Source organism: Taurulus bubalis, assembly GCF_910589615.1.
Source record: "Taurulus bubalis genome assembly, chromosome: 17".
Lineage (NCBI taxonomy): Eukaryota > Metazoa > Chordata > Actinopteri > Perciformes > Cottidae > Taurulus > Taurulus bubalis.
In genome coordinates, this window is record NC_136605.1 from 19,829,189 (window position 1) to 19,854,920 (window position 25,732).

At 43.2% G+C, this 25,732-nt stretch overlaps 2 protein-coding genes across 3 annotated transcripts; both read left to right on the plus strand.

The window, feature by feature from the left end:
- The first annotated feature begins 736 nt into the window (after nucleotides 1–736).
- emp2 (epithelial membrane protein 2) lies at nucleotides 737–12,864 on the plus strand. 2 transcript variants are annotated; one of them, XM_079232664.1, is made up of 5 exons: nucleotides 737–756; nucleotides 9,895–10,069; nucleotides 10,150–10,258; nucleotides 10,350–10,490; nucleotides 11,003–12,864. In XM_079232664.1, the coding sequence occupies exons 2-5, from the start codon at nucleotides 9,992–9,994 to the stop codon at nucleotides 11,170–11,172; spliced, it is 498 nt and encodes a 165-aa protein (XP_079088790.1). In that variant the 5' UTR covers nucleotides 737–756; nucleotides 9,895–9,991; the 3' UTR covers nucleotides 11,173–12,864. The 2 variants fall into 2 exon arrangements, with proteins under 2 accessions (XP_079088790.1, XP_079088789.1); XM_079232663.1 differs by lacking the exon at nucleotides 737–756 and adding an exon at nucleotides 2,047–2,169.
- Nucleotides 12,865–14,167: 1,303 nt separating this feature from the next.
- On the plus strand, nucleotides 14,168–20,468 carry atf7ip2 (activating transcription factor 7 interacting protein 2). Its single transcript, XM_079233037.1, has 13 exons — nucleotides 14,168–14,179; nucleotides 14,497–14,739; nucleotides 16,045–16,117; nucleotides 16,242–16,373; nucleotides 16,890–16,958; nucleotides 17,094–17,131; nucleotides 17,232–17,287; nucleotides 17,749–17,801; nucleotides 17,996–18,041; nucleotides 18,307–18,386; nucleotides 18,478–18,780; nucleotides 18,861–19,048; nucleotides 19,846–20,468. Exons 2-13 carry the CDS (start codon nucleotides 14,528–14,530, stop codon nucleotides 20,051–20,053), a joined length of 1,458 nt encoding a protein of 485 aa, XP_079089163.1. The 5' UTR covers nucleotides 14,168–14,179; nucleotides 14,497–14,527; the 3' UTR covers nucleotides 20,054–20,468.
- The last annotated feature ends 5,264 nt before the right edge of the window (nucleotides 20,469–25,732 follow it).

The following is a 25,732-nucleotide window of genomic DNA, read 5'->3' on the forward strand; positions in this document are numbered from 1 at the left end:
AGTTCATTGTTAAGCGTTACAATGAGGCGTCATCATCCCTCTTCCGCCTGCACAACACTTCACCTGTTTGGGTTCTGGAGGAGACGCACATATCCCGCTATATCTCTTGTGAATGTGCACGAGCGATTATGTATACCATTCCCACTTTTTACAAGCAGATCATAGATGTTTTACTGATAGATTTGTAGAGCCTTTGCTGCAAGGATACACACTCCATTTCCACGCTGTGCCAGCACGTTTAATTCTTAATTTCCCTCAATTTTTCAACAAGCATACAGAGCAGATATCATGTGGTTTCAACTGTTTCTGCGAACCTATCAAGCTGTCACATCAACATTCCTCTTGGGAAGTTGAAACTAGCGCGCTAGGCTAACCTGCTCACACTGAAGACGAAGCTTGTGCACCCACAAAGTGCAATCTGTGCTGTTTGTCCCACATTACTTTGCCTTTATTCCACACATCTCCATACTCGATGTCACCTGAGAGGGTCACCTGGGCACAAGCGCTCCATCTGATTGTGTTTCATACCTAGAATGTAATGAATTGTAAGCAAATAGCAGACTTCACGTCAGGCTGATGGATGATTCTCATGTATTCCAGCGGTGATGGCAGTCCCGTGTTGTGGAAAATGCAAAAGAATGACGCTGCATACCAACCTTTGACAATGCCCTCTTCATTCCCGACTAACTGGCTCCTTGTGACCCCGCAACGCCCTGGCAACATCGGACCACTGAGGACAAACCCAGAGCTCGTAATGTAAACTCAATCACATCAAACGGATCACAGCAGACCTTTGCCCGTTGGATAAGTGTTGAAGTTTCAGTCAAGTGTTGATTTTTTTTTGTGTGTGTGTTGAATGTGTGTCGACTCAGCTCCAGAGTCAGATGTGCCTTTAGAGGTGATGGGTGTGGCTCAGGTTTTTATTTTTCAGAGCTGTTTTCCCTGTTCCTTTGTGCTAAGCTAAGCTAAGCTAACCAGTTGCTGGCTGTAGCCTCATATTCACCAAACATACATGAGAGTGGTGTCAATCTTCTCGTGTAACTCTTGGGAAGAATGCCAATACATATATTTCCCAAAATACCAAACTATTCCTCAAACAACAACTTAAATGAAATTCAAAGAGGGTTGAGGTCGCTGTAAAGTCTCAATCAATCTGATGTTCTACAAAAGAGGGACAGAAAATGTATTTTTCCAATATTTTTCCATGCTTTGTTGTTGTTGTTGTTGTTGTAGATGTTGCAAACCATGTGCAACTTAATGGGGGGATGTTTAACATGTGTGGCAGCAGTTGAGAAGAAGAGCTGTTTTTATTATAAAGAGCTGTGATCGCCCGCCAAGAAAAGAGTTCCATCTACAGAAACACAAACTTTATGAGCGGAGAACGCAAGCGGGCCTCTCAGTGCTGCCCATCCTGTTCTGGGCGTTGCGGTGCAGAAACACCACAACAATAAAAAAAAGGAGTATTCCCAGGTGATAAAATAATGCAAATTAGGAAGTCAAGGGTTATACAAATACAGGAAAGTGAAAACTCTCCTTGGACCTGTAATATTAATGAGAATGTGGAGAGAGAAAAAGGGAATATATCCTCATATTATTGCTCCCTTTCACTTCTCCGTTTCTCTTGTATCCCCTCTTTGCTCCTTTTTCACCATTCTTTCCAACCATTCATGATTTTTCATCCCGGTTCATCCGCTTAATTTCCTTTCGTCTCCCTCTCCGGCTGACCTCTGCGGTTTGTTTTCTTGTCTCCCGCTCAGTCTGTCTGCCATGTGAGGAAACACAGACTTTCAAACTTCCTCTCTGACTGCCATAATTCTTTTTTTATAGCTACTTTTTTTTCGGAGGCCTAAACTCCTGTCACCAATCCGTCCATGTGTCTCACACGCACGCGCACGCACCTCCCAGCATATTAAATCCCAAACCACACCCAGCTCCAGCCCTCCCTCTCGCGCGCGCTCCCGACAGTCCTGTCCAGAGAACGTGCGCACAGAACAAACTTTTATATACTAGCTCCAGCTCCAGCTGCCGTTTCGTCACGTTTGGAAGCTTTTTTCTTCTTCTCCCTCCTGCATTCCCCCCAATTTATTGCCCCTTAATTTCCCTTTTCCACATAAACACGCATCTGGAAGTCAGTCCACGCGCTTTGCTTCATTCTCGGACCAAAACCCGGTGAGTAAACTTATTTTCCTCTTTTTTTTTTAAAAGTTTGCATATTGTTTGAATGCTGCACGGAACTTTCTCTGTCCCATTCAAATCCTACGTGTCAGCGATATGTCTCTTTATTATACCAATAACTCTATTCGCGTGTCCTGGTGAGTTTGAGCCCAACTGTCCCCATTTACTGCTGTGGATTAATTTAAAACTCACATATTTTTAGGATTATTTTAAGCCTAAAATATTCCTAAAAATAATTGGTGCCCTGTCTGGGTATTTTAAACGTGGAACCGGTTTATTTCGTTTAATCACTGAGTCATTTTAAGGAGCCTTTGATGCCTCGTTTCTTTAGCCCGGGGGTATTTATTTAATTTTTAACAGATCGTGGCTCCAGGGTGCAGACATTGGAAATGAAAGGGGCGTTGTCGTGCGTGTGCGTGCGTCCGTGTGTGTGTGTGTGTGTGTGTGTGTGTGTGTTTTTAAGCCCGTCTGTCTGAGTGAGCTGTGAATGAATAGTGTGTGTTTCCAGCGAAGATAAACTGCTATTTGTTTCAATGGGAACAGGAAGTGTGTGTGTGTGTGTGTGTGTGTGTGTGTGTGTGTGTGTGTGTGTGTGTGTGTGTGTGTGTGTGGACTATTCGACTTTTCACTGAACATGTTGCCTGCGTGGTTTCACCACATTACTGTTACACTATGAAGTTGGGCCTGAAACCTATAACCTTGACATCAGTGTATTTTTATGTGAACACATTTTGAATAGTATTTAAAGTATCCAGTGTAGCATCCGTGTTTTATTCTACTGAACAGAGACCATCATGGGTTTAAACCCGTCCAGGTCCCTCGTGGTGCTTTATGGGACCGCCACTGATTGGCATCTTACTTTTGCTGAGGCAGGTGATTACTGTTGCGTTCACCCATGGCTGGGGAGGGCGCCCTCTTGTGGTTGGAAACAACAACAACTTGGTCCAGGTTTTCCATGGTGAGGAGATTTTCCTCCATGGAAATGGAGCTCCTCATCGGGCAACGTCTGAGGAAAGTCTGGAGAAGAAGTGTGACGGTTGTACATATAACAAATAAAACAGATAAAACATACAATATTCAACTATATAACTGGAGAATGAATAGAAAGCCACTCCCATCTTCTCTTCTCTCTAGCTTTTCATTTAGTTTAACGAGCCCCACACTCACCAAACATACAAATGTGTGAAGTAATGAGTCAGACAACCACAAACACACAGCTGAATGAACGAGCGTTACAACTTGCAGCCTGTGATGTGGTAGCTCCTCCCCCCCACCAGACTTCATGGTGACGTTTGATCCGTGCAGTGGCCAAAAGCAATCTGAAGTAGCGCATAGTATTTGGACTTTGTGCTTCGCCGCCTTGCTCTCAGAGGGTCGCCGTTAATTTGAACGTATTCTCAGTCACACTGAACCCAGCAGGAGGAGAGAGGGGTGGGACACTTGATAGGAGGCGGATTAGTCAGGGGGTGAGAGGGGGTTTAAGAGGCGCTGACAGATGAAAACTATCAGGGAACAAGTGTGAAATGACTTGAGAGTAGAGGGGGAAAGGAAGGAAGTGTGTGTGTGGGGGGGGTGTGGGATGATATGAGGATGGATGTCTCTTTTTTACCAGGTGTTCTCAGCTTCTCTCTGCCATGTGGGAGTCATTACTCAGCGCTGTCACTTTAGGAATGTGTGTGAAAACACACACACACCCCTAACAAACCATATTGTTGTCCAACATGAAAGAACTCCTGCATCAGAGGGAAGTCTTTAAAGTTTAAACCCAGCAGGAGAACCATTGAGTACATGTGTTCACATTTGTCAATTTGTTATGTTTCTGATTCCTGACACACACACACACACACACACACACACACACACACACACACACACACACACACACACACACACACACTACTACTCAGAACAACGATTCTTCTTTCTCTCCTCATATTCAACAAAACTCAAAATAGCTCAAATATTTACTTCAAAGCCGGTGTTTTATAGCTTGATGAGAGTAATTCAGTGGGACTGACATATTCTGAGTCATAAGGAAAGATCGGTCAAGTTATTAGGCGTGTGTTGTCACTAATAAAACATCTCATGACCGTGATGGAGAAAAAAATGCAGTTTGAAACCACCGTGTTGTCTATTTGCGCCCTGAATGCACCGTTTGTTTGCGCTGATAATCAATTTTCCAAATGTTGAATTTAGATGTAATACTATAATAATATATTTTTTAGCAGGGACTTTCCCCTCTTGGCTCATTCAGAGTGTGGACAGTGAGAAAGTGACAGAGCTGCATCAGGATGTGAATGTGCTGATAACCTGCTCAGCTTCACAGGATGGCTAACTGTTAGCAACGTAGCATATGAGCAAGCATCACCATCAAAACAAGGCCACGATGCTGTTAGCATTGAGCTTGTAGCTTAGCCTAAGTACGGCAACGTCTGTAAAACTAAGGCCGGAGAAGATGAGGCCTTCTTTCAGTTATCTCACCTAAAACCTGTTGACTTGAAGCGTTAGGGAACTGGAAGTGCACACATGTTGACTTATTTCTAGGTCTTAGGACTCATCCCTGCAGCCACCGTGGCTATTATCCTCTGGTGACACCCACAAGCCAAACTGTCAAATATGTCTCACTAGTGGTAAAGACGTGCAAATAGCAACGCTGTGTCTGCAGCTTTCATTCAGTTTGGCACGTTGCTTCACACGGCTGCTGTTGTTTCAGCCGGTTTGTGGAAAGGCTCCTGTAACTCCATCATGTAAAGGATTACAGCCGCACTGCTTGCATTTCTAATCCTGCACTTCCTCCACTGCCACTCGGATGAAGTGTCCTCCTGCCTCCCAGCGATCCCTCTGCTCCTAAACGCTGAGGGCGGGGTCAAGAGCAGAGGTCAAACCTCACGTGTGCACCAACACGTGTATGACGGTGGTAATAAAAGTTGAAGGTTTTTGAGTTTAAAGCAAACTGTGACTGAGCATCTGAGCGTGTGGGTCGACGGGTTTCTGTGTGCTCTTCCCAAACAACGCTGTGTTTGGTCCGGGGGAAGATGGGCCTTTTGTGTTTCCTCTAAAAATAAAGCCTTAGCGTGGCTATTGTTGCTGTGTACACACACACACACACACACACACACACACACACGGTTGTTCCCTTTACCCCACATTAATGCAGCTTAGTCACTGTAAGGGGACCTTTTTGAGGAAATGAGTCTTGACTCCAGGTGCACTTGAGGGCCTTTTTCTTCCAGAGCTTTTGACTGCACCTCGCCGCCATCGTCGGCGGTGTGTTTGTGTGTGTGTGTGTGTGTGTGTGTGTGTGTGTGTGTGTGTGTGTGTGTGTGTTGGCTCAGCTCCAACACACACCGCACATACACACCACTGTGTAACTGATCTGTCTAAAGGGGACATCTGACTCTCTCCTGGGCCTTTTTACTGTTGTTCCCTATAGAACAGTTTGCTACTAACACAGATTATCTGTGTTATATTAATGTCGTGTGACCTATGGAATACAATACAAAGCGAGGTGCCAGTTAATGTTGCATTAGTTTTAAACTGGTGTTATGAGGCACTCGAGACTCTAAGTACCCGCTGCTGCTCGTGAATCCCCAGACTGCGGGTTTGGAGAAGGAAATGTTGCATATTGAGTCTCAACTGTACGACCTCATAAGGGGCCGGAGGGCTCCACTGGAAGCCTTCTTGCCTTTTCTCTCTTCCCAATCAGTTTTTCCATTGCTACAGACAGACAGAGAGAGAGTGGGACAGTGAGGGAGGCCCAGTTAAGTCTGTGGCTTTGTGTTTTATGAAAAGAGTTTTAAAAAAAAGGACATTAAAAGTCAGCATTTTCCACCAGGCAAGGACACACACACACACACACATGCCCAGTCCCCCCAGCCTCCTATTATAAGGCTGAGTGGAGAGGAGGAATGGCAGCCTGATTGTCAGTGAGGTGGCTGCAGCCTGACAGACTCTATCATGCGATCACACAAAGCTGCAGTTCCTTTATTTTTCTGTCCTCTTTTGTGTGACATATTTGTATCTACTTAGCCGTGTGACGGAGCCTGTGAAAGTCGACCATAAAGGACGACTGCAACATCAAGGAGAACAAAGAAAACACAGGATAATGCTTTCAGTAAAGTGACACGCCTAGTAAAGAAAATATAAACCCAGAGCCTGTTAGCAGGTTACTTTGCTGAGTGATGCTCGGCGCTGGTCTCTCACTCGGATGAGGAAACTTTGTTCGGCTAATGTACACTGTGTGTGTGTGTGTGTGTGTGTGTGTGTGTGTGTGTGTGTGTGTGTGTGTCAGCCAAAAAGAGAGGAAAGACTGCATCACTATTATGAATGGAAGTTTTCAGTTGGTACCTGAAAGAGAGATTACAGACATTTAATTGTAGTTTTGGGATCATGACCCTTGTCAATCATCACAAGATCTGTTTCCATAAAACAAAAAAAATAAATGATGAATGGAAACTGCAAGATCCCGTGGAAATCCTTTGTAGAAAAAAAAAGTTGATGCTGGAAACCTTTTGAAGCCTTGACAGATACATTCTGACATAGCAACATTTAACATGGCCGATCAGCTGTTTCCACTCGTGCCATCTTCCCCGACGTATATTTATTCTCTTCATCTCCACACGGTGAAAGGAAGAACAATTCAAACTTGCCCAACTAAACAAATTCCTGTAGTCTCGGTAACTTGTTTGCCGTTACGGCCTCTAGCGCCACCTTCTGAGCACTTTACATGCAGCAGAGCTCATTCGCTTCAAACCAGTTGACGGAAAGACAATTAGATTCCATGATTTAGAATTTATTTATTTTAAAAACATGCTTAAAATTAGCTCAACAATGGAATGGAAACGCAACAGTTTGGACCAAATGAAGCTGGAGCTACAAACGCACACAACGGGGCATGCACACATGATTTACACAATCTTCAGGCCTGTGTGTGTGTCTGTGCGTTACAAAGTCTGAATTAACCCGAATTATCTGAACTGTGTCCAAGAGTCTGTCATTTTAGTGATTTTCTTGGCAGGCCGTATATTTGTGGTTCTGTGTATTTTATGTCAATGTACATCAGAGTGTGTGTGTGTGTGTGTGTGTGCTCGTGTTTTTTCTTTCCCTCCATTTCCTTCCAATGGGGTTCCCTTCTTTCTCCTGTCGTCTCCTCCCTCGCTCCTCCCTTCGTCTTCTCCCCACTGAGACGAGAAAGCAGCTGCAGAAGGAATCAGACCCGTGTGTGTGTGTGTGTGTGTGTGTGTGTGTGTGTGTGACTACTTGCTGCTCCAAAGAATGTTCCTGCAGATTAAACTCAAATACCGGAGAGATGCTTTGCAACGAATGTAGTAAATTGAATTGTTGTTCTTTACCTTGACTCGTCTGTCTCCTCCTCCCTGTCCTCCATCTTTGTTCTCCTCACTCTGCAGTAGCATCGCTCTGTAAAGTCTGCTCGGCCACCGCAGAGACGCAGTGGTTATGAATTGTTATAATAGGCCAATTTTCTGGGAATTTGCAGAGCTCCAAAAGTCAGTCTTCAAACAAGCCGTCGCCAGTTCCTAAAAATAAGGTTGTCTCACATTCCCGTCCAGTGTGACCTGTGAACGCACCACTATGCTCAGATACATCTTTACTCAATGTCAGCGTTGGAAATACACAGCTGAATATGTTTTGTATGTGAAACTCTACTACTTTTGTTGGATGGTATATTGTCCCAGAAATAACTGAGCTAAACAATATTACTGTCAATTTAAGACCATTTTATGCTTCTGATATAATGATAATATTATAGCATTAAAAAGGCAAGTACACACTTTAATGATCAATTAACTTTTATTGCTAAAGAACATTCAGACATGGGAACGTGACATTTATAAATGTAAATGAAATGAAACCACACGACCAAAACAAATACTAAAATATACTCTCGTGCTTCGTTTAAAAAGAAAAAAAAACACTTAAATAAACATGAAACCTTTGGCATAATCAATGTAAAAATGCACATTGTGAACGCATGAAACATATTTCATCCACACCGAATGCAGCGTTACACATGCTGCTCCATCTCGGCTCCAAATTTGGTACAAACGTCCACTTGGAAGTCAAAAGTCACAACATATGTTTTGGTCACAACTCAAGAATTGATTAGCTGACAATTTTATTAAAATCCTCTCCCTTTATCCTCTGGATGCTCACACACAGAAAGCTGTGCCTGCTTCCTGTCGGCGGGGAGAGGCTGTTTTTACTGCGACTCCATTTTGGCGGACAGGGCTAATTCCTCTGCTGTGTGTGTGTGTGTGTGTGTCTGCCCTCGCATGCTTTTAAATGTTTGTGTGTCTGCCTGCTGCAGCTTCTGAATGTCTTTAGTTGGAGTCTCGTCATGTAATTTGATGTGCGTGTTCCCCACGGGGTCGTCGGTCGAGGTGAAGTCTTTACTGCGTTCGTGTGAACGCGTTTATCGACTTTTAAAGCGATGTTGAAAACATTTAAAGTGTTTCGTCTTAATAAATCCTCGACTTCAGAATCTTATTTTGTGTGATTATGAATGTTAAACAGAAGGATGCTGACTAAGCATTTAATATGCTGAGCAAACTTCTTTCTTGGACAAACCCACTAATGGGTTTCTGCTGGATGTTTTTGGTATTTTATTTTCCCCTCCTACATGTAAACAAAAATAACTCTGGGTATCCCGACGGAAAGAGTAACTTTAGCCGTCAGTTTATTACTTTCCTCAAAACAAAAAGTGCAAAAAAGAAAAGTACACAAACAAAATCAAGGCCTCAGTAGACGATCATATCTTACACACACACACACACACACACACACACCTCTGTGATGACTGTCAACAGTGTTGTCTGATGCCATACATTCCTGTTGCTACAACTACCAAGGTCGAGCTGCAGAAACCAGAGGAATAAGCGTTAGACCCAGCACCTTAAGTGTCTCTGGTTCATACACAGTGACCTTTGACCTCTTATGCTAACACAGCAGCAGCCTTGTGTCCTGGTCTACGCTGAGTGAGCAGAGCACAGACGGCCCATTTCAAGATGTAAACGGTGAACTCCCCGCTTACATCAACAAGTCCTAGTCGGGATTAAGGCCTTCAATCGCTGCAGAGTAAACACTACGTTCCCACACACTGTGCTCACACACTGTGCTCACACACACTCAAACACACACACACACACAGTTTGGCATAGAAACGCAACATGCATGCTTCATCTCAGAAGGATTTTCTGTAATTTGAGGGAAGACGTCGCCCTGCATCAGTTGTTTTCTTCCTCTTCTCAGTTTTAATAATTTGTATTTGAGACGATACAATAATGAAGTCTGCAGAGAGGCTGCAGATACTGCACATATTCAGCTGTTTTTAATTTATTTTTACTTAACCCTCCTGTGTATTGCAGCAAATTTCTTTTTTTTTTAATCTTTAATTTTTTATCTTGCCCTTCAAAGACGAATCAATACTTAAATTCATAAAACGGCACACAGGGACTTTTTCCTTTTTAAAAAAAGTGAATACAGAGAAGTAAAAATGTTGACTATAAATCTGCTTTCTGCACATCCTCATGAGCTGTTGGTATATGTTCAGGTTTTCACAAACATTTGAGGTCAAATACCGGTATGAAGGACCTCTGCAATAGTTGTATCTGTATGTTTTGATATATGCTGATGACACACATGGGATTCATCTTTCCTGTATTTGTGTTATTAAAGTATGATATGTGTCGCTCCCAACAGATCCCTTTCATGTGAAGGACCTCGACCCGGCCCTGACTATCTGCCTCCAAACCCGCCAGCGTTAACATACGAGGCCTGACCAGACACGAGGGCAGCCATGTTGATCATCCTAGCCTTCATCCTCCTCTTCCACGTGGCTGCAGCCATCCTCCTCTTCGTTGCAACCATTCACAACGTGAGTACAAACCAAGCACGAGCACACGGCGGGACATTTTGGTCACGCTAACCGTCTCCGTGTCGTCTCCTCTGCTGTAGGCCTGGTGGGTGGTGTCGCCGGTGGGACGTGACGTCATCTACGCCGACCTGTGGTACTCCTGCAACTCCACCTGCTTCCCTGTGGAGAACAGCCACACTGTTGATGCAGGTGAGACGTGCTACTGCCATGTAGCGTCGCTACTGTAAGTGTGTGTGTGTGTGTGTGTGTGTGTAACGCCTCCTCTCTCCTCTCTCCTCAGCCTATCTGCAGACCGTCCAGGCTACTATGATTCTGGCCACCATTTTATGTTGTGTCAGCTTCTTCGTCTTCGTCCTTCAGCTCTTCAAGCTCCAACAGGGAGATAGATTCGTTTTCACTGCTGTTATCGAGCTGTTGGCCTGTGAGTAACACACACACGTAACTTTTCAATGCAGCTTTTATGACTGTTTCCACTGCAGTGTGGTTGGTGTGGTCAGATTTTTGTCCACACATTTCTGAGGTTGGATAACCTAGAATGTGAACGTTTTGCATGCGACTTGAGAGCAAACACGGGGCTCTTTTTTGATTATTCACAATTCAAGATCAGCAAAAGTCTCCCAATGTGGGCACGTATGTTGTATTCACACTTGATGTGCATTGATTTTTAAATCAGGCCTGTTGAGCTATAGCCCGAGTGTTGGGGTAAAACCATTGACTTTCCACACATTGATGGAAAAATTGCAGAACCTCTACTCTCATTGTCTTGGTATACAGCTTTTTGAGTAGTATCAATGTGATCATCTAACTCTAAGAAAACTATTCCTTAAGTGGCACCAAGCTGGCTGCAATATCTCACAGGTAGAAATGAAATTCCTTCCTCAGCGATGGAGTGTAATTCCCATCCTCCTCTCTCTCTCTCTCTCCTCCCCACAGCTCTATGTGTGTTGATCGCGGCGTCCGTCTACACGGCTCAGAACAAGAGCTTCCACGTGGCGAGTCTCCAGCAGGGCTCCTATGGCTCCTCCTACATCCTGGCCTGGATCAGCTTCCCCATGACTCTCATCAGCGGCCTCATGTACCTGGTGCTCAGGAAGCGCAAATAGATGTGACGGGGGCTTCAAATAAAATACAAAACAGGAGCACTTGGACCCACGCATACACAAATACACTTTCCCCCCAACAAACACGCATGCACACATTCTCTCTGGAACCCGTAGATTTTTAGAAAAGGACTAATCCACAATCGTTCAGCGACACATTTTTGTCCACGATCTAGATCGTGAGAGGCCCCACACATGAGCCTTGTGGCACTCCCCCATAGCTGCGTTTAGCGAGAACATGCCTTCACTATCCTCTTCCCACTGAGCACTGTTCCAACATACTGATTTGTCTCCTCCGCATGTTACCTTGTGTCCTGCTTCCTAGCGACTCCATTCATAGGAGCCTGTCTGAAATATGTGATCGCGACGGATAGAAGCTGACGACACGCGGAGGGATTTGACTTCCCAAAGGGTCCGTACTTTCTTTGTGAATCTACAGTCAACGGAATTTATTTTGTACATATTTGCTGTGTATGTATAGTTCAGGTAATTGCCAAAATTGCTTATTTCTCAGATTGAAGTACTAAAACTCTATATATATAAAAAGAATAGAACACCTTCTGTTAAGCAAAGCAAACAGGAAGTGTATTGAGGCGCTAGTTGAGGTTTAATATGTAGGATTTTTTCATTTGTTTGTATTGTTCTGTCGCTGACTTGTGTTTTATTGGTGAAAAAGGACCCAATGATGTGCTGTGATATTCGGGATTTCAAATGACGACTTAACATGCAAACTTGAAATATGAATGAACATTTCTTTGTTATTATTCTGTTTTTGTTTTGTTTGCATCTTCACTGAGAGAAAAAAAGACAAAAGCTATTTATCGTTTAAAACCACTGTTGTGTATTTTAGCCTCAAGTGACTGAGTCTTTGTTGTTTCCCTCTCTGGCCGTGCTTCTGTCTATTTGGTCCTTTACTGAAACATCTGGAACACCCTGTGCACATGTGTGCTCTGGCATTTACCAACAATAAATGGAATTTATAAAAGGATTGTTACAATTTTTCCGTAGTATTTTTATATCAACGTAGATGTACTTTATTTTAGTTAATGTAGATCTATACAAGTAACCACAGTGAAACAGGAGCACGTGAGCTGCTGAAGCCTAAACTGTATTTTTAATTTTTTTTTGCAGTTTAAATATTTCTAATGCTTGATGAAGTATTCATTTTTTGAGTCGTGTTTTATAATGTAGACATGTTAAAATGGTCAATGTTTGAAGAACTTAAAAATAAACAACGGTTTCTTTTCTTGCATAAAATTCATCCAAAAGTTTTGTTAGTTTTGACATCCGTGAAATTGAAGTGTGTCTGTTTGTTTCAGGCCCTTTTATTATTTCAGGCAAATGATATAACAACATGCAATTTAATGTTGACATCTGTTGTAATATCAGTGTCTGCTGCTGTAATCTGTAAAAATCCTACTCATGTATTTACATATCATCGAACTAAAATGTGCTGTGTGTTATTGACACCCACTGGACTGATAGAAAACTACACAACGTGCAGTTTATGGTTTTATGGTTTCGGGCTCCAGAATAGACCACTAAGCTGCTGTCAGTCACTCCTGAAAAGAATGAACTTGATTCTGCTGCTGCTTCTATCTCAGAACAACAGACTGGACAAACTTCCAACAGATTCAGAAACAAAGACCCATCTCTCTGTCGAAACTATAAAGGTGCTTACCTGTTGAATCCTGTTGATCCATCAGATGGATCTCAATAAATGTATTTTACAATTAATAAAATGTGTTTGTGTGTGACATCTCTGTCATTGAGTCAAGTATCCATCCACGCTGATTACAATTAGTGCTACTTGCCATTTTCCATCACCTCCACTTACTTGCAGAAAGATCAATAATTCTCTCTTGCATGCTGCAAGATTACTACTTTCTATATATTTATTTTCAAAAGATAAAAATATTCTGGCAGAAGCAATAGTCTGGCTGACATCCACTGCATCTAATGCGTGCAAATTGCTATACAGTAATGAGGAATTTTACTATATTTATGCTTTCTTTGAGTCACCCATGATGTTATCCTTGAACTCTGACCTGATCTTTTTTATTATGTCACAGTTTTTAAATATTGTGAAAGTACTCTGTGATGTGCCGAGATATTTGGAAGCGCCTATAATATTACAAATATACACACAATATATACAAACAAACATTCAAAACTTGTTTTCACCTTACACAGCTACACACACAAGAGTAATCGTGTCAGGAAGACTATTGACATATATTTGCTTAGTCTAGAGCAGATTTATTTCTCAATCTATTTTCCTCACGATTGCGCTTTTATTCTGAAGAAACTGGGCCGGAAGTTGGTGGGCGGAAGTTGACCGGGAAAGTTCTTCAGCGCGTGACGATAACATGTTTTACCAGGTAACGCTACAGCAGTGAGAAGTTTCACTATATTACATTTTAAATCTGTTTAACGTGGCAGCCGTCTTGTTCGCGGACGTTAGACATCTTTATAAATCCGAGTTTGCTTGAGTTTCGCTCGATAGAGGAATATTAGCAGCTAGCGAACCCAGTGAGTAACAGACGTTTATTCAGCCTCTGATTTACGTCCTAATTTTTGCTTTTCGACCGTCAAACAACAGGTTTATGCTGCTAACAAGCATAGAGAGTTAAGTGATTTATAATTAGGTAACTGGTTTTCCCGCCAACAAAACTGTGTGGTATTGTTCTCTGGAAGATCACGAAACATCTTCTGAGAATTGAAGTCAGAGTAACAGAAATCTAAATTATCTTCTAGTTAAGACTCCTTAAAAATTTAAAAAAAAGTTTACTTTTGGACGTCACATGTTGTAAAGTTGCCAGAAAACGAACTTCCTCGACGTTTGATGTGACGTCTGCTTTATAAACTGACGTTTTAATCTGAATTCTGTGCGCTGTGTTTCTGTTGATCTCAGTTTGCGACATTGCAAAGAAGTGACGTCAAAGGACTCCTTTACGGCATAGACGAGACCTGCTGTGAGCGCCAGAGAGGAACCCGGTAGACAACAGAGGTGATAATCAATACGCCTTGTAGACTCTTTGATCGATACCACACCATAGATACTCATATTATATTGATTTGTGTTATCTATCTATCTATCTATCTATTTATCTATCTATCCATCTATCTATCTACCTACTTCCCTGTAACAAACCTCCACACGTCTGACAGTAGAGGGCTGGACTAGAAATTGAAAAGAACGCATTGTCCCATGATTATTTTTATATTGTGGGCAACATATTGTACGATATTTGCTTAACGACGTCAGCCTCCTAACTTTGTCTTTTACATTCTCTAACGTTCCCCTAACTCAAACAAAACGTACAGCTTTTGTCTTGACAGCCCGCCACAGAAGAATATGGCAGATCACACACGCTCCAAAATACCCACTCCAAGAAAGGCCAAGCTTTCCACCAAACGCAAGAAACTTCACCTTTCCCCTCGGGAGCACAAAGAGAAATCAAGGGAGACGCGGGTGGACATTGGACTGTCGTTTAAAGCGTGGCGTTCAATGAAGGCAGCAAAAGGATGGAAAACTGATGCACTGGTGGCCCAGAGTCTGATGGACATGTGAGTTGACGTCCAACAGCTGCCATGTTTGCAGAACCGCTCCATGAATGTTCGTGGCGTGCCAGTTTCCCCGCGGCTAGTTTCGGCTCCAGCAGAAACTAGCAGAGTTTCATGAAAGATGGTGATTGTCTGAAAGTATTGTGAAGATCTTTGCTGGCAGGGGAGAACGTGTGTTTTGTGTCTCCCCTCTGGTCAGTAGGGGGCGCTAGTTGTGTCGAGGACCAGAGGGGACCGATGGCCATTTAAACCTATTGGAGCTGAGGATGGATGATAAATCACAGCCAATAGAAGTTACTTTGTCCTTATAATGTGAAGACAAACTAACCCTATAGGCTCAGTAAAGCTCTGCATGCTCTATAAACCATGTGGTTTACTGTGTGTAAACCACAAAACAGGTTTTTATTATTTTCACATTACAAAGGAATCTAAATGAGACACTTTTCTCTCTTTTCCCCAAAAATGTGAGATGCAACCTCAACAGTGACAGTTTATTTTATTTTTTTACAGTATTTTTGAAAGGAATTTAATAACTTGCATGTAGATCCGACAGCTGTTTCAGAGATGAGATGTCGGTTCGGGAGCATGTAGTGAGGCTCAGGATGCGCAGTCGAGTGTTTAAAGGGGAAGAACATCCGGCACATTGAAATTCAAAATGTACTCTGTCTGTTACCAGCTTTGCTTTCTTGCTGACAAGGACTTCTTACTCACATTTTCTGTTTCTTTTTTACTGCATCTAATGTTCGTTGCTTCAGCACATTTTTCTTCTGGTCAGTGCTTGCACAACTTAAAGGGTTGGAAACCTTCCTCAAAAACATGTTCCATCACATTTGTCGAAATTCTCTGTATATCCAGACAGCAATCGATGAATCAAATGACTAAAGCAAATTACAATCCTGTCCAATCATTTTGTCCGGCCTGAATGTAGTTAATAGTGGCCTTGATTCAGCTCATGTCATTGCAGAGTACAAGTATTGAGACAACGAAATTCAGTTTAGCACCTGACCAGAGTGCAAAAGAAAAGTGCAGTGCAATGCGCTGGATGAATACAATGTAGACAGTATAAACATATGAATATGAAGTGCAGATATATCTACAGTCTAATATAAGCAGCAAAGTGCAAGTGTGTGTAGTCATTGGAGGAATGTGTCTGGTGTGTGTGTGTGTGTGTGTGTTTGGTGGCTTTCACCGTGGTGCAGAGTTACGGATGTTGACATCTGAGGGGAAGCCTTGGACGGAGTTGGCTAGTTTTTAAGATCTAGCTCACTCTTGCGAGGGAATCTTGACCTTCTGTTTGTCTGCATGCAGGACGAAGACGATGCCCAGCAAGGTAGCTTCCCCTGGAGCCAGTGATGAGAAGATTACGTTCTCCCAATCGGAAGTAAGAGACCACATTTTTATGACTTATTAAATGTATACTTTGTCTGTGCATGGCTATAACTGTAATCTGCACTCATTGAAGTGTGTGTGTGTGTGTGTGTGTGTGTGTGTGTGTGTGTGTACAGCTGCAGACGCTGGTCGAGCAGGAGGTTCAGGCCACAGTGGAAAAGAGGACAACCAGGCTGTATGGTCTGATAAAAACTATTCAGAATCTGGATCGTGCCGTCGACTACGAGACCTCCATGAAGAAGCTGGAGGTCGGTGACGGAGCTCCACATGTTAAACTGACAAAATACACGGCTTTATGGGGACTAATAGTTTTAATTTACCTTTTTCTTTCTTTCTGTTAATTACTTTTCTCCCTCCTTCTTGTATATGCACATCTGTCATTCATCAGCTTTCTTTGTTCCGTCATGTTTTTGTCATCTTAGTTTTTTTCATTCCTTTAGTTTCTTCAAGCTGTCTCAGAATGCGACTCTTCTTCCTCTTCTTCCTCTCTAAATTTGACAGCTGCTGGTAAATCCTTTACGCATCCATTCTTCTGCTGTCTAAATCTGTTGTTCATTGTTCATTTTCCAATTGGATTGAAACCTTTTCTCTACACAGATGCTTGCCATCAACAACATTCACTCATTTCATCCACATTTTTGTTGTTCTGCCATTGCTGGTCTCTTTTTTAAAGCGGAAGAACCAAACATGAATGCACATAATTGGCGATAAAGGATGTATTTTACACCCAATAAGTCTTGACAGAGTATTCCTCTTTTCCTCAGACCCGAATTAACAGAATAAGCAAGAGAGCGGAAGCAGCGATCGCCTTCATGACGAAGACGAAGAAAGAGGTTTGAAAAGATTCTCAATGGCATTTTTTTATTTTCTATTTGGTAACTTGAAGTATAAAATATAGTTAAGCTCAGTTTAAGCTAAATGCTGTGTATGCGAGTGTAACAAATCCTAATTTTTTTTTCGGCTTTCAGCGCCCTCTGCCATCTTCTGTTAACGCAGCGATCACGAGGTACGTAGAACGTTCAGACGGCCGCGATTGGAATTTGTACTTTTTTTTTTTATTTTTTTTTTTTTATAAAATTTTTTTTATTTGATGTCCATCTCTGCAGCCCCGACTCTGTGGACGAAGCCATGGAAACCTCGGTGCAGAGTGAGAGCCCAGCAGGTGTGTGTGTGTGCGCTAAAGAGTGTTTGCATTTGTGGGTGTAATGGACATTTAATATTCTTAGTAGGGATGGGCGCGTTATAAATACGTTAACGCAGCAATCCATTAACAGCATTATCTTTTTTTTTTTTGCACTGGCTTAACACTGCAGCACACAGGTACTGCACTTTATAAATGGACATTTTCATCTAAAATCTCTCCCAGATGACGTAGTTGATAAAAGCAAAGCTATGATGTAACTGCTGCAAACTGTAATGATCTAATCACGGAGTACTACGAGCCTGAAGAACCTTCAAGGCGTTACACGGCTTTGATGCAGCCAACCAGCGTCCTTAGAATCGCAACGAATCAGAATCGGCTTTAATGGCCATGTGTGTTTACACATACATGGGATTTGACTCAGCTTTAAGGTAAAATTCGCCATCGCACACACATTCATTATATACAATTTCATGTTTCAGCCGACAAGAAGACGGACTGCGAGGACGATAAGAGAGAGGTCTTAATGGTGATGGTGAATATGCAGTTTATCTTTAATTTGTGTGTTAATTGTAGTTTGGACAATAGTTATTTCGCAGAGTTGAGGCTTTTTAGGTGTGTTTCTGTTGTCTTTAGAAAATGTGTTATTTGTCTATTCAGGTTGTGGCTCACATCGTTTTGAGGTCAATAGAAATGTTCAGGTTAAGTTGATCGATCTTTTCTCTCCAGGAACACACGAAAGAGGCACTAAAGAATATGCGATCTGAAAGTAAAGGTAAGAAGAAAACACACACACACACACACACACACACACACACACACACACAGTGGATGAATCGCTCACGTTTAAACTACCTAACTAGCTCCTGGTGACATGATACCTCCTTGCAGGAAGAAAACCTGACACCATAAGCTGTTCTAATGACCCAAATTAAATAATGAGTCAGCGAGTACATGAATTAATAACCACGTCCCTTTTTTTTCTGCTCTTCCCCGTCCCTTCCTCCTGTTTCTTGTCATTGCACATAATCCACGTTAAGCTTTGACGGGTGCCGTAGCAGCTTTAAGTGGGGAGCTGCCTCCTCCGGTTCTCACCCCGGATGGTTCTCCTGAGGTTACGGTAGGGTGTTTGTCTCATTGGCACCGTTTACAAAACACTAATGACAGTTTGTGTTTTGGCTTCATTGTTTATGTGCGTTTCTTTGCTGAAGCCCAAAGAAGAGCTGAAAATAGAGAACAATGTCGCGAAGGCCGAGCCGCGTGTGGAACCGAAGGCCGAGCCGCGTGTGGAACCGAAGGCCGAGCCGCGTGTGGAACCGAAGGCCGAGCCGCGTGTGGAACCGAAGGCCGAGCCGCGTGTGGAACCGAAGGCCGAGCCGCGTGTGGAACCGAAGGCCGAGCCGCGTGTGGAACCGAAGGCCGAGCCGCGTGTGGAACCAAAGGCCGAGCCGGTGAAAGTAGAGCGTCTCCCTCTTTGCGAGAGCGACGATCCCAAGGACGCAGACTCCGAGCAGGTGACGCTCACCTCACATCCGTAGTTCACGTGACTTGTTTGTTACTCTTTTGACCTCCGCTGCCTCCCTCTCTTTTGAAGGTCAAGCCCCTGTACCCCCCTCTCCCCACCAATACCTTCCCCTCCATCCTGCACATGACAGCGGCCTCGTACAACATCCCCCAGAGACCACAGGTGCGCCTGGCGCTCATCAGGAACCCCGCGGGCCTCTCGGTGCTCTGGAACTCGGTGGAGGACGACGCCTCCAGGCCGCCCATGGCCGCTTACAGGTGAGAGGTCCTGGGTCCAGGAGGCAGCTTTCAGCCCTGCTAGTGTATTAATGACCGTTTAAGGGGCGGCCGCCGGCCTCTTTCACTGTCTAGGACGACACATGGCAAAGGAAGCAGCAAACGCTGCCAATTAAGATGCTTGAACTCGAGGAGAATGTTCCTTTCTCACAAAGTCGGCATTAAAAGACACTGAAGCGGTTAATAAGTCATCAAAAGCGTTGCAGATATTTTTTTGTGTTGATTGACTAATTGGTTAATCAACTAATCGTTTTAGCTGTAGTAGTGGTGCAAGATTTTTTGATTTTAACATGGTATTTTTTGAATTATTTTTCCAAAAAAAAAAAAAAAAAAAAAAAAAAAATATATATATATATATATATATATATATATATATATATATATATATATATATATATATATATATAAATAAATAAATATTTTTTTTTTTTTTTTTTTGGGAATGAACCACCAGGCGGTCAACTTTTAAATAATGTATTTAAAATGTAAACACAGTGACTTATGTCACCAGTCAATTGAGAGCAAACTGTTAAACCGCCACTAGATGGCAGAAGCGTACTTCAGTTTCCTCACCTGCAGAAATCAACCCAATCCTGTTCCTTTCCCAAACCTCAAACCTGTGTTTCTGGGCACATCTCCTCCAACACATATGGCGTCTGCGTGTAGCTTAGCATAACACTGTGACTTCAGGGAAGCAGAAAGATTCTCCACTTCAGTGTTTTTGTTATTCGCTCACGTTTTTTGACTCTCTCTCTTTCTCTGCGTCGTCCATGCTGCAGCGTCTACATGACCGTGGAGAAGGTGAAGGGGAGCAACGTCTTCCCTGATTGGACCTGCTCTCAGGTGGATGCCAAGCCTCTGCCCATGTGCATGATGATCAGCAAGTACAAGCCCGGGCGCAAGGTGTGCGTCGCCGTGGTGGGCAAAGACAAGTTTGGCCGGTACGGACCTTACAGCAGCGTCGTGACCGCCTCCTTACCCGAATAGTCGGGACGAGGACACGCGGGATTCTCCCGCTTTTCACACTAAACACCGTTAACAAGTGCCTTATGGTTGACGACACCGACAACGTCGGGAAGAGACTCATTTTATTTATTTTTTGGGGGGTTTCTGAGTTGCATGCAATTTTCAGTTTCATGAAACGTCCAGCAATGATTTCAGTTCTATTAGTTAGAAGGGTACATAGCCTTGTTCAAGGCTCTTCTTCTCGATGTCTGGCTGAACTCACGCAGACGTCGGTTCTGCTATGAATCAACAGTTTATTGTGAGTTATCGTTTCACTTTGAAAACGTTCCCTAAATTTCAGGGACGCATCAGTGTTTCTTTATTTTTTTTCCCCCGAGCCATTAAAGTGTTTTTTGAATGTGTGTTCTGTATAATAAATGTTTTGTGTTTGAATTGAGTTTGAAGCACATTGTGAGATTATTTAAAGTCTGGTGGCGTGCATCGCTAAACGGGAAGCTTATTTTCCTGCTGGAATTCGACTCAAATCGGATGCAACCTTTGAACCGATGATTTGTGACCCTTAACCGTAACAATAATGGAAGTGGGCATGCCAGCCAGCGGCAGACGGAGCCTTTCCTCTGTGCATGCTAAGCTGCGATGGCGCTCTGTAGCGGCCTCTCCAGATGTTTCTCCTTTTTCCCGCTTGATGGAGCTCTGCTTTCCCGCCAGCTGGCAGCGGTCAGCAGTCTCCTCGCTCTCTCACATGGGCTACGTGTAAGCGAGGAAGACGGGAGACGATCCCCATCGGTCACAACAGAGGCTGCGGATACTCTGTCAAAACTGAGCTCGACCTTAAAGGGCCAGTTCGCCCCAAATCCTTCATCGTGGCGTCCGGCCTTGTGTCAGCCAGTTCTTTTGACAAGATGCACTTCTAAATAATGCCGATTAGCATCCAATCGGCGTATGAATCACAGGTGTCAAACTCAAGGCTCGTGGGCCGAATCCAGCCCGCCGCGTCATTTTATGTGGCCCACGATAGCTTGAAAGTCATGATCGCGGAACCGTTTTCGGTGTCGCGGACCTTTTGCATGGGTGAAAGAAAAAATCTTGTGCTTTTATTTTGAAGGGATTTTTTTTGTGCCGTTTATTCACACTCTTCAATGCTGCATTCACGACACGCTTTACTTTACTATTTGTGATAGTTCGATTCATTTTTCATATAGCATTCTTTTTTTTATGTTTGTGAAATGAAAGCACTGAGTCTGTTTTTAAAAAGGGCTGAAGTTATAAAATGATTGTGTGTTGTATTACTATGGCTCTTCGATTTAAGTAATTAATCAGCGCTCTGATGTGACATTTCCCATCATGCATTGGGTCATGCAGTAGGGGGAGGGTAACTGATTCTGCGCAGGACCGGCTCATCTCCAAACAAACCTGTCTTCACTGTCGGTCACCCATCGGGCTGCTGGCAGGTCTGATCCTCTGACGTTAAGCTAGCTGGTTAGCCCGGCAGCATAAGTTAGCTTTACTAGCATACACTAAGCTTTGTTAGCATAATACACTTTGTGGGACTGTAAAAGCTGACCCATAATGACTTTTTTTTGGACAAATATACTGTGGTCCACGTGTATTGACACAACTAAGACATATTTTTCTAGTAAACTAAAATGTACAATGGAATGACTTGTGGTGTTTTTGTGGTAGTTGCTCTCTATACGTCGGCCCTGCAAACAGAGTGAGGTGCACTTCCCCAGGAGCTGGTTTCCTTTGTTTCCCCTGCACTATTCTCCACATACGACCGCAGAGTTATTTTCTCTCCCACAGGCCAGACGACATTCGTGACCATGTAAGGTTTGAAGTTTCGGAGAAGGTCTGCTGTTGTGCTTGTGCTGTTGGTCAGGGCGCCGTCTGATATGATGCTGTGTATGAAGGAGTGGGAGTGCAACTGTAACGGGAGCCATTAGACCCACATCGCATGGCCGATCACAGCATCAGCAATAGTGTGTGTGTGCGTGTGTGTGTGTGTGTGTGTGTGTGTGTGTCTCCCCTCGACCAGCAGGACCCAGTGGGGAACCACAGCAGAGTGATGGGCCTCCTAAGACCACTTAAAAACACAAAACCCACCATCACACTGACGCACACGTCCGGACACACACACAGTGACCTAATTAGAGCTGACAGCAGAGGAGAGAGAGAGAGAGAGAGCTTATGAAAAGAGGGTGAGGAAATAAAATAAAGGAAGGTGCAGAGAAGCTGGATAGAAAAAGCAGAGGTGGAGCAGAGAGAGTGATTAGGGAGCAAAATGCGCTCTTTAAAGTTTGAAAGTGAAGTGTTGGCAGAACGGTGACCTGCTTCCTTCGGTCCCTTCCCTCCTGTAAAATGGATGATGTGTGTGGAATTTCTTTCATAAATGTGTGCTCCAAAACTCAGGTCTACTTGTCATCTTAATTGTGTGAGGGGGAGATAGTAAGTGAGACTTACTATCTCCGCCTTTGTCTGTCCCTCGGTGATGAAGGTGGACTCTTCTGTGCTCATATGTTGCCCGATATTAAAATCATCCCTTCAGGCTTTTGAAAGGGCATATAGCCACTACGCTGGTGATCTGCACATGTAAATAGACACTTTTCTGTCTTGCTCTGCTAAAATTTTCAGGTGTAAATGATTAAATTGGACAGCCGAAAATAAAATGACCCACGGATTTTCTCCTTCCGCGGAGCAAGCGCAAGCTAACGTTTCTTTTAACGCCGCCTCCCAACTGCCTGCTCTTAAAACCCCACTAGATTCAACTTTTAGTGAATTTTACAACTTGTGTTCTCACAACTTGCGAACCAAAAAGGTTTCTCTAATGAAGACAAGCCCTGCTTCCTATATGGTTCTAGTTAGTGGGTCCGCCCACCAAATGTTGGGCTTTCCGTATCTGATAGAAAAAACCCACAGACGTGACATGAAACACAGTCTTGTTTCCTGCTGCAGCTTACATCAGGTAAATCAACACATTTGTTGTCTCTGTGCCTGTTTGTGTGTTTGGTGGATCATATATGTTTTATTATAAATTTTAGTTTTTTTTTACATTTTTTTTAGAGTTAAAACAATTAAAAATACAGACAAACTCTGCTTTTACTTGTAAAACAAAACGTCTGATAATGTGTCCCTGCAGTAACTACCAAAATAAATTATTATTCCATTTTTACAAATCAAACAAATGTTTTACCCAATTTGTATAACATTGATAATTACCACAAGATGGATGCAGATCAGAAGCGTTTTTTTTTTTCAAAGGTAGTAATGTATTTTGTGAAGCCACGACATGATGAAAGCAGGTGTGGATGGTCTGAGGACGGCAATGTTTGAAGCGGAGCACGGTTTTGGTCCAAAGACAATAGTTGACATTTAATCATTTCCAAATGGCAGATTCACTGAGCTGACAGAGGAGAAACCAGAACCATGGGGAACCCGTTCTCTGCACTCAAAAGAAGGCTATTTCGCCGTGTGGAGGAGGGAGTAAAGGAAGAGGAGACATTACAGAGATATGAAGAAGAAACTTCAACAGAGGAGGATGGTGAGTTTTAAGTTCACGGTTTATCTGGATTTGACTTGGTGCCAAACACACAAACATGCACATCCTGTTGAGGCCGTTCATTACTTGTGTTTGTTATCTTTTTAAAAGACGCCGACTGGGTGGACAAGAACCGGCCTGAGCTCATCCAGAAAGTACATTTAGTGATGGCAATAGCGGATGTGATGCTTCAGCGGGGCATAATGCATAAAGAGATGTACAACAACGTCATGGCGGCCAAGACCAGCCAGGATCAGATGAGGGAGCTCTACAGGACCCTCACGTCTGTAAAAGCCAAATCTGATTTCTATCAGATCCTCCAGGAAATTCAACCAGATACATGCGAGGAGAGTAAGTGAGATCGCTTTGGTCTAAAACATGATGATGATGTAATTGTTATAATAGTTTGTGTGGTAATAAACCAACTTCAGCAAACATAACAGCAACTATTCAGCCATAAAGCATTGACCCCACCATTGGCAGTCTGTTTACTAGCTTGTTGATACAATTTGTATACATTAATAAATGTTCAAATGTTGAAAAAATTGCTTCATCAAACATCATTGCACTATTTCATTGCAGGAGTAAATGTCATCAAAGTCATCGAAGAGCACAAAGCGTCCATGAGGGAAAAGTTCACGTATGAGTTTGAAGGCACTGAAGTAGATCATAAGAACAAAATGTACACAGAGCTTCACATCGTGCACGGAGAGAGTGAACGTGTCAATTTAGAACACGAGATCTGGGACATCGAGTATAAGATGAGGCGTCAAACAGCCGAGGACATTAAAATCAACTGCAACGACATCTTTAAAAGCACACAAGAAGATAGCGTGTCATCTATCAGGACCGTGATGACGAAGGGAATAGCCGGCATTGGAAAAACTGTCTTCGTGAAGAAGTTCATCCTTGACTGGGCGGATGGGACAGCCAATCAGGACCTGGACTTCATCTTCGTGCTTCCGTTCAGGGAGCTAAATCTGGTCAGTGATCAGTTAAGTCTCAAGAAACTTGTGAGAAGCTTCCATCAGAACCTTAAAGACGTAGAAGTTGCGAAGATATTTGCTAATCACAAATTGTTGTTCATTTTCGATGGTCTTGATGAAAGCCGGCTTAAGCTGGATTTCAGCCAAAGCGCAAAATTGACGAATGCCACGGAGGAATCGTCAGTGGACACTCTGGTGACCAACCTCATCCGGAAGGATATTCTTCCCTCCGCTCTGCTCTGGATAACCTCCAGACCGGGACACGTTCACTGCATCCCTCCCCGGTATGTCCACCAGTGGACCGAGGTCAGAGGATTTAACGATCCGCAAAAAATACAGTACTTCAGAGTTGACGACAAGGCAGTTGCTGAAAGAGAAATAAACAACATCACGATGTTCCGGAGCCTCTACATTATGTGTCACATACCTATCTTCTGTTGGATTGCGGCCAAAGTTCTGGTGTATTTGGACAAATCAAGATGAAGACATCATGATATAAACAACTCTTAATGAGATGTACACACACTTCCTTTGCATTCAAATCCGGGTAGCTGCCAAAAAGCACGACAACCAGCAAGGGCCGGACATAGAGGACATCTTCAAGTCAAACGAAGAGTTCATTTTGAGTTTAGGCAGGATAGCATTTGAACACCTGAGTGAAGGAAACATGTTTTGCGCTCTATGCACTTCCAGCGGAGAAAACATGATAAAGTGCCTTCTTGTATGCACTTCCAGTGGAAAAAACATGATAAAGTGTCTTCTTGTATGCACTTCCAGTGGAGAAAACATGATGAAGGGCTTTCTTGTTTACACTTCCAGTGGAGAAAATATGATAAAGGGCTTTCTTGTTGACACTTCCAGTAGAGAAAACATGATGAAGGGCCTTATTGTTTACACTTCCAGTGGAGAGAACATGATAAAGGACCTTCTTGTTGACACTTCCAGTGGAGAGAACATGATAAAGGACCTTCTTGTTGACACTTCCAGTGGAGAAAACATGATAAAGGGCCTTCTTGTTGACACTACCAGTGGAGAAAACATGATAACGGGCCTTCTTGTTTACACTTCCAGTGGAGAAAACATAATAAAGTGCCTTCTTGAATGCACCTCCAGTGGAGAAAACATGATGACGTTCCCTCTTTGATTTTTGCTTCTGCAATTGATACGCCTACGGTCGGT

Coding starts and splice junctions, on each gene's coding strand:
- emp2 (XM_079232664.1), top strand. CDS start 9,992: ATGTTGATCATCCTAGCCTTCATCCTCCTCTTCCACGTGGCTGCAGCC. Junction 10,259..10,349: donor CAGCCACACTGTTGATGCAG/GTGAGACGTGCT, acceptor CTCTCTCCTCAG/CCTATCTGCAGACCGTCCAG. Junction 10,491..11,002: donor TGTTATCGAGCTGTTGGCCT/GTGAGTAACACA, acceptor TCCTCCCCACAG/CTCTATGTGTGTTGATCGCG.
- atf7ip2 (XM_079233037.1), top strand. CDS start 14,528: ATGGCAGATCACACACGCTCCAAAATACCCACTCCAAGAAAGGCCAAG. Junction 14,740..16,044: donor GCCCAGAGTCTGATGGACAT/GTGAGTTGACGT, acceptor GTCTGCATGCAG/GACGAAGACGATGCCCAGCA. Junction 17,288..17,748: donor GCAGAGTGAGAGCCCAGCAG/GTGTGTGTGTGT, acceptor TTCATGTTTCAG/CCGACAAGAAGACGGACTGC.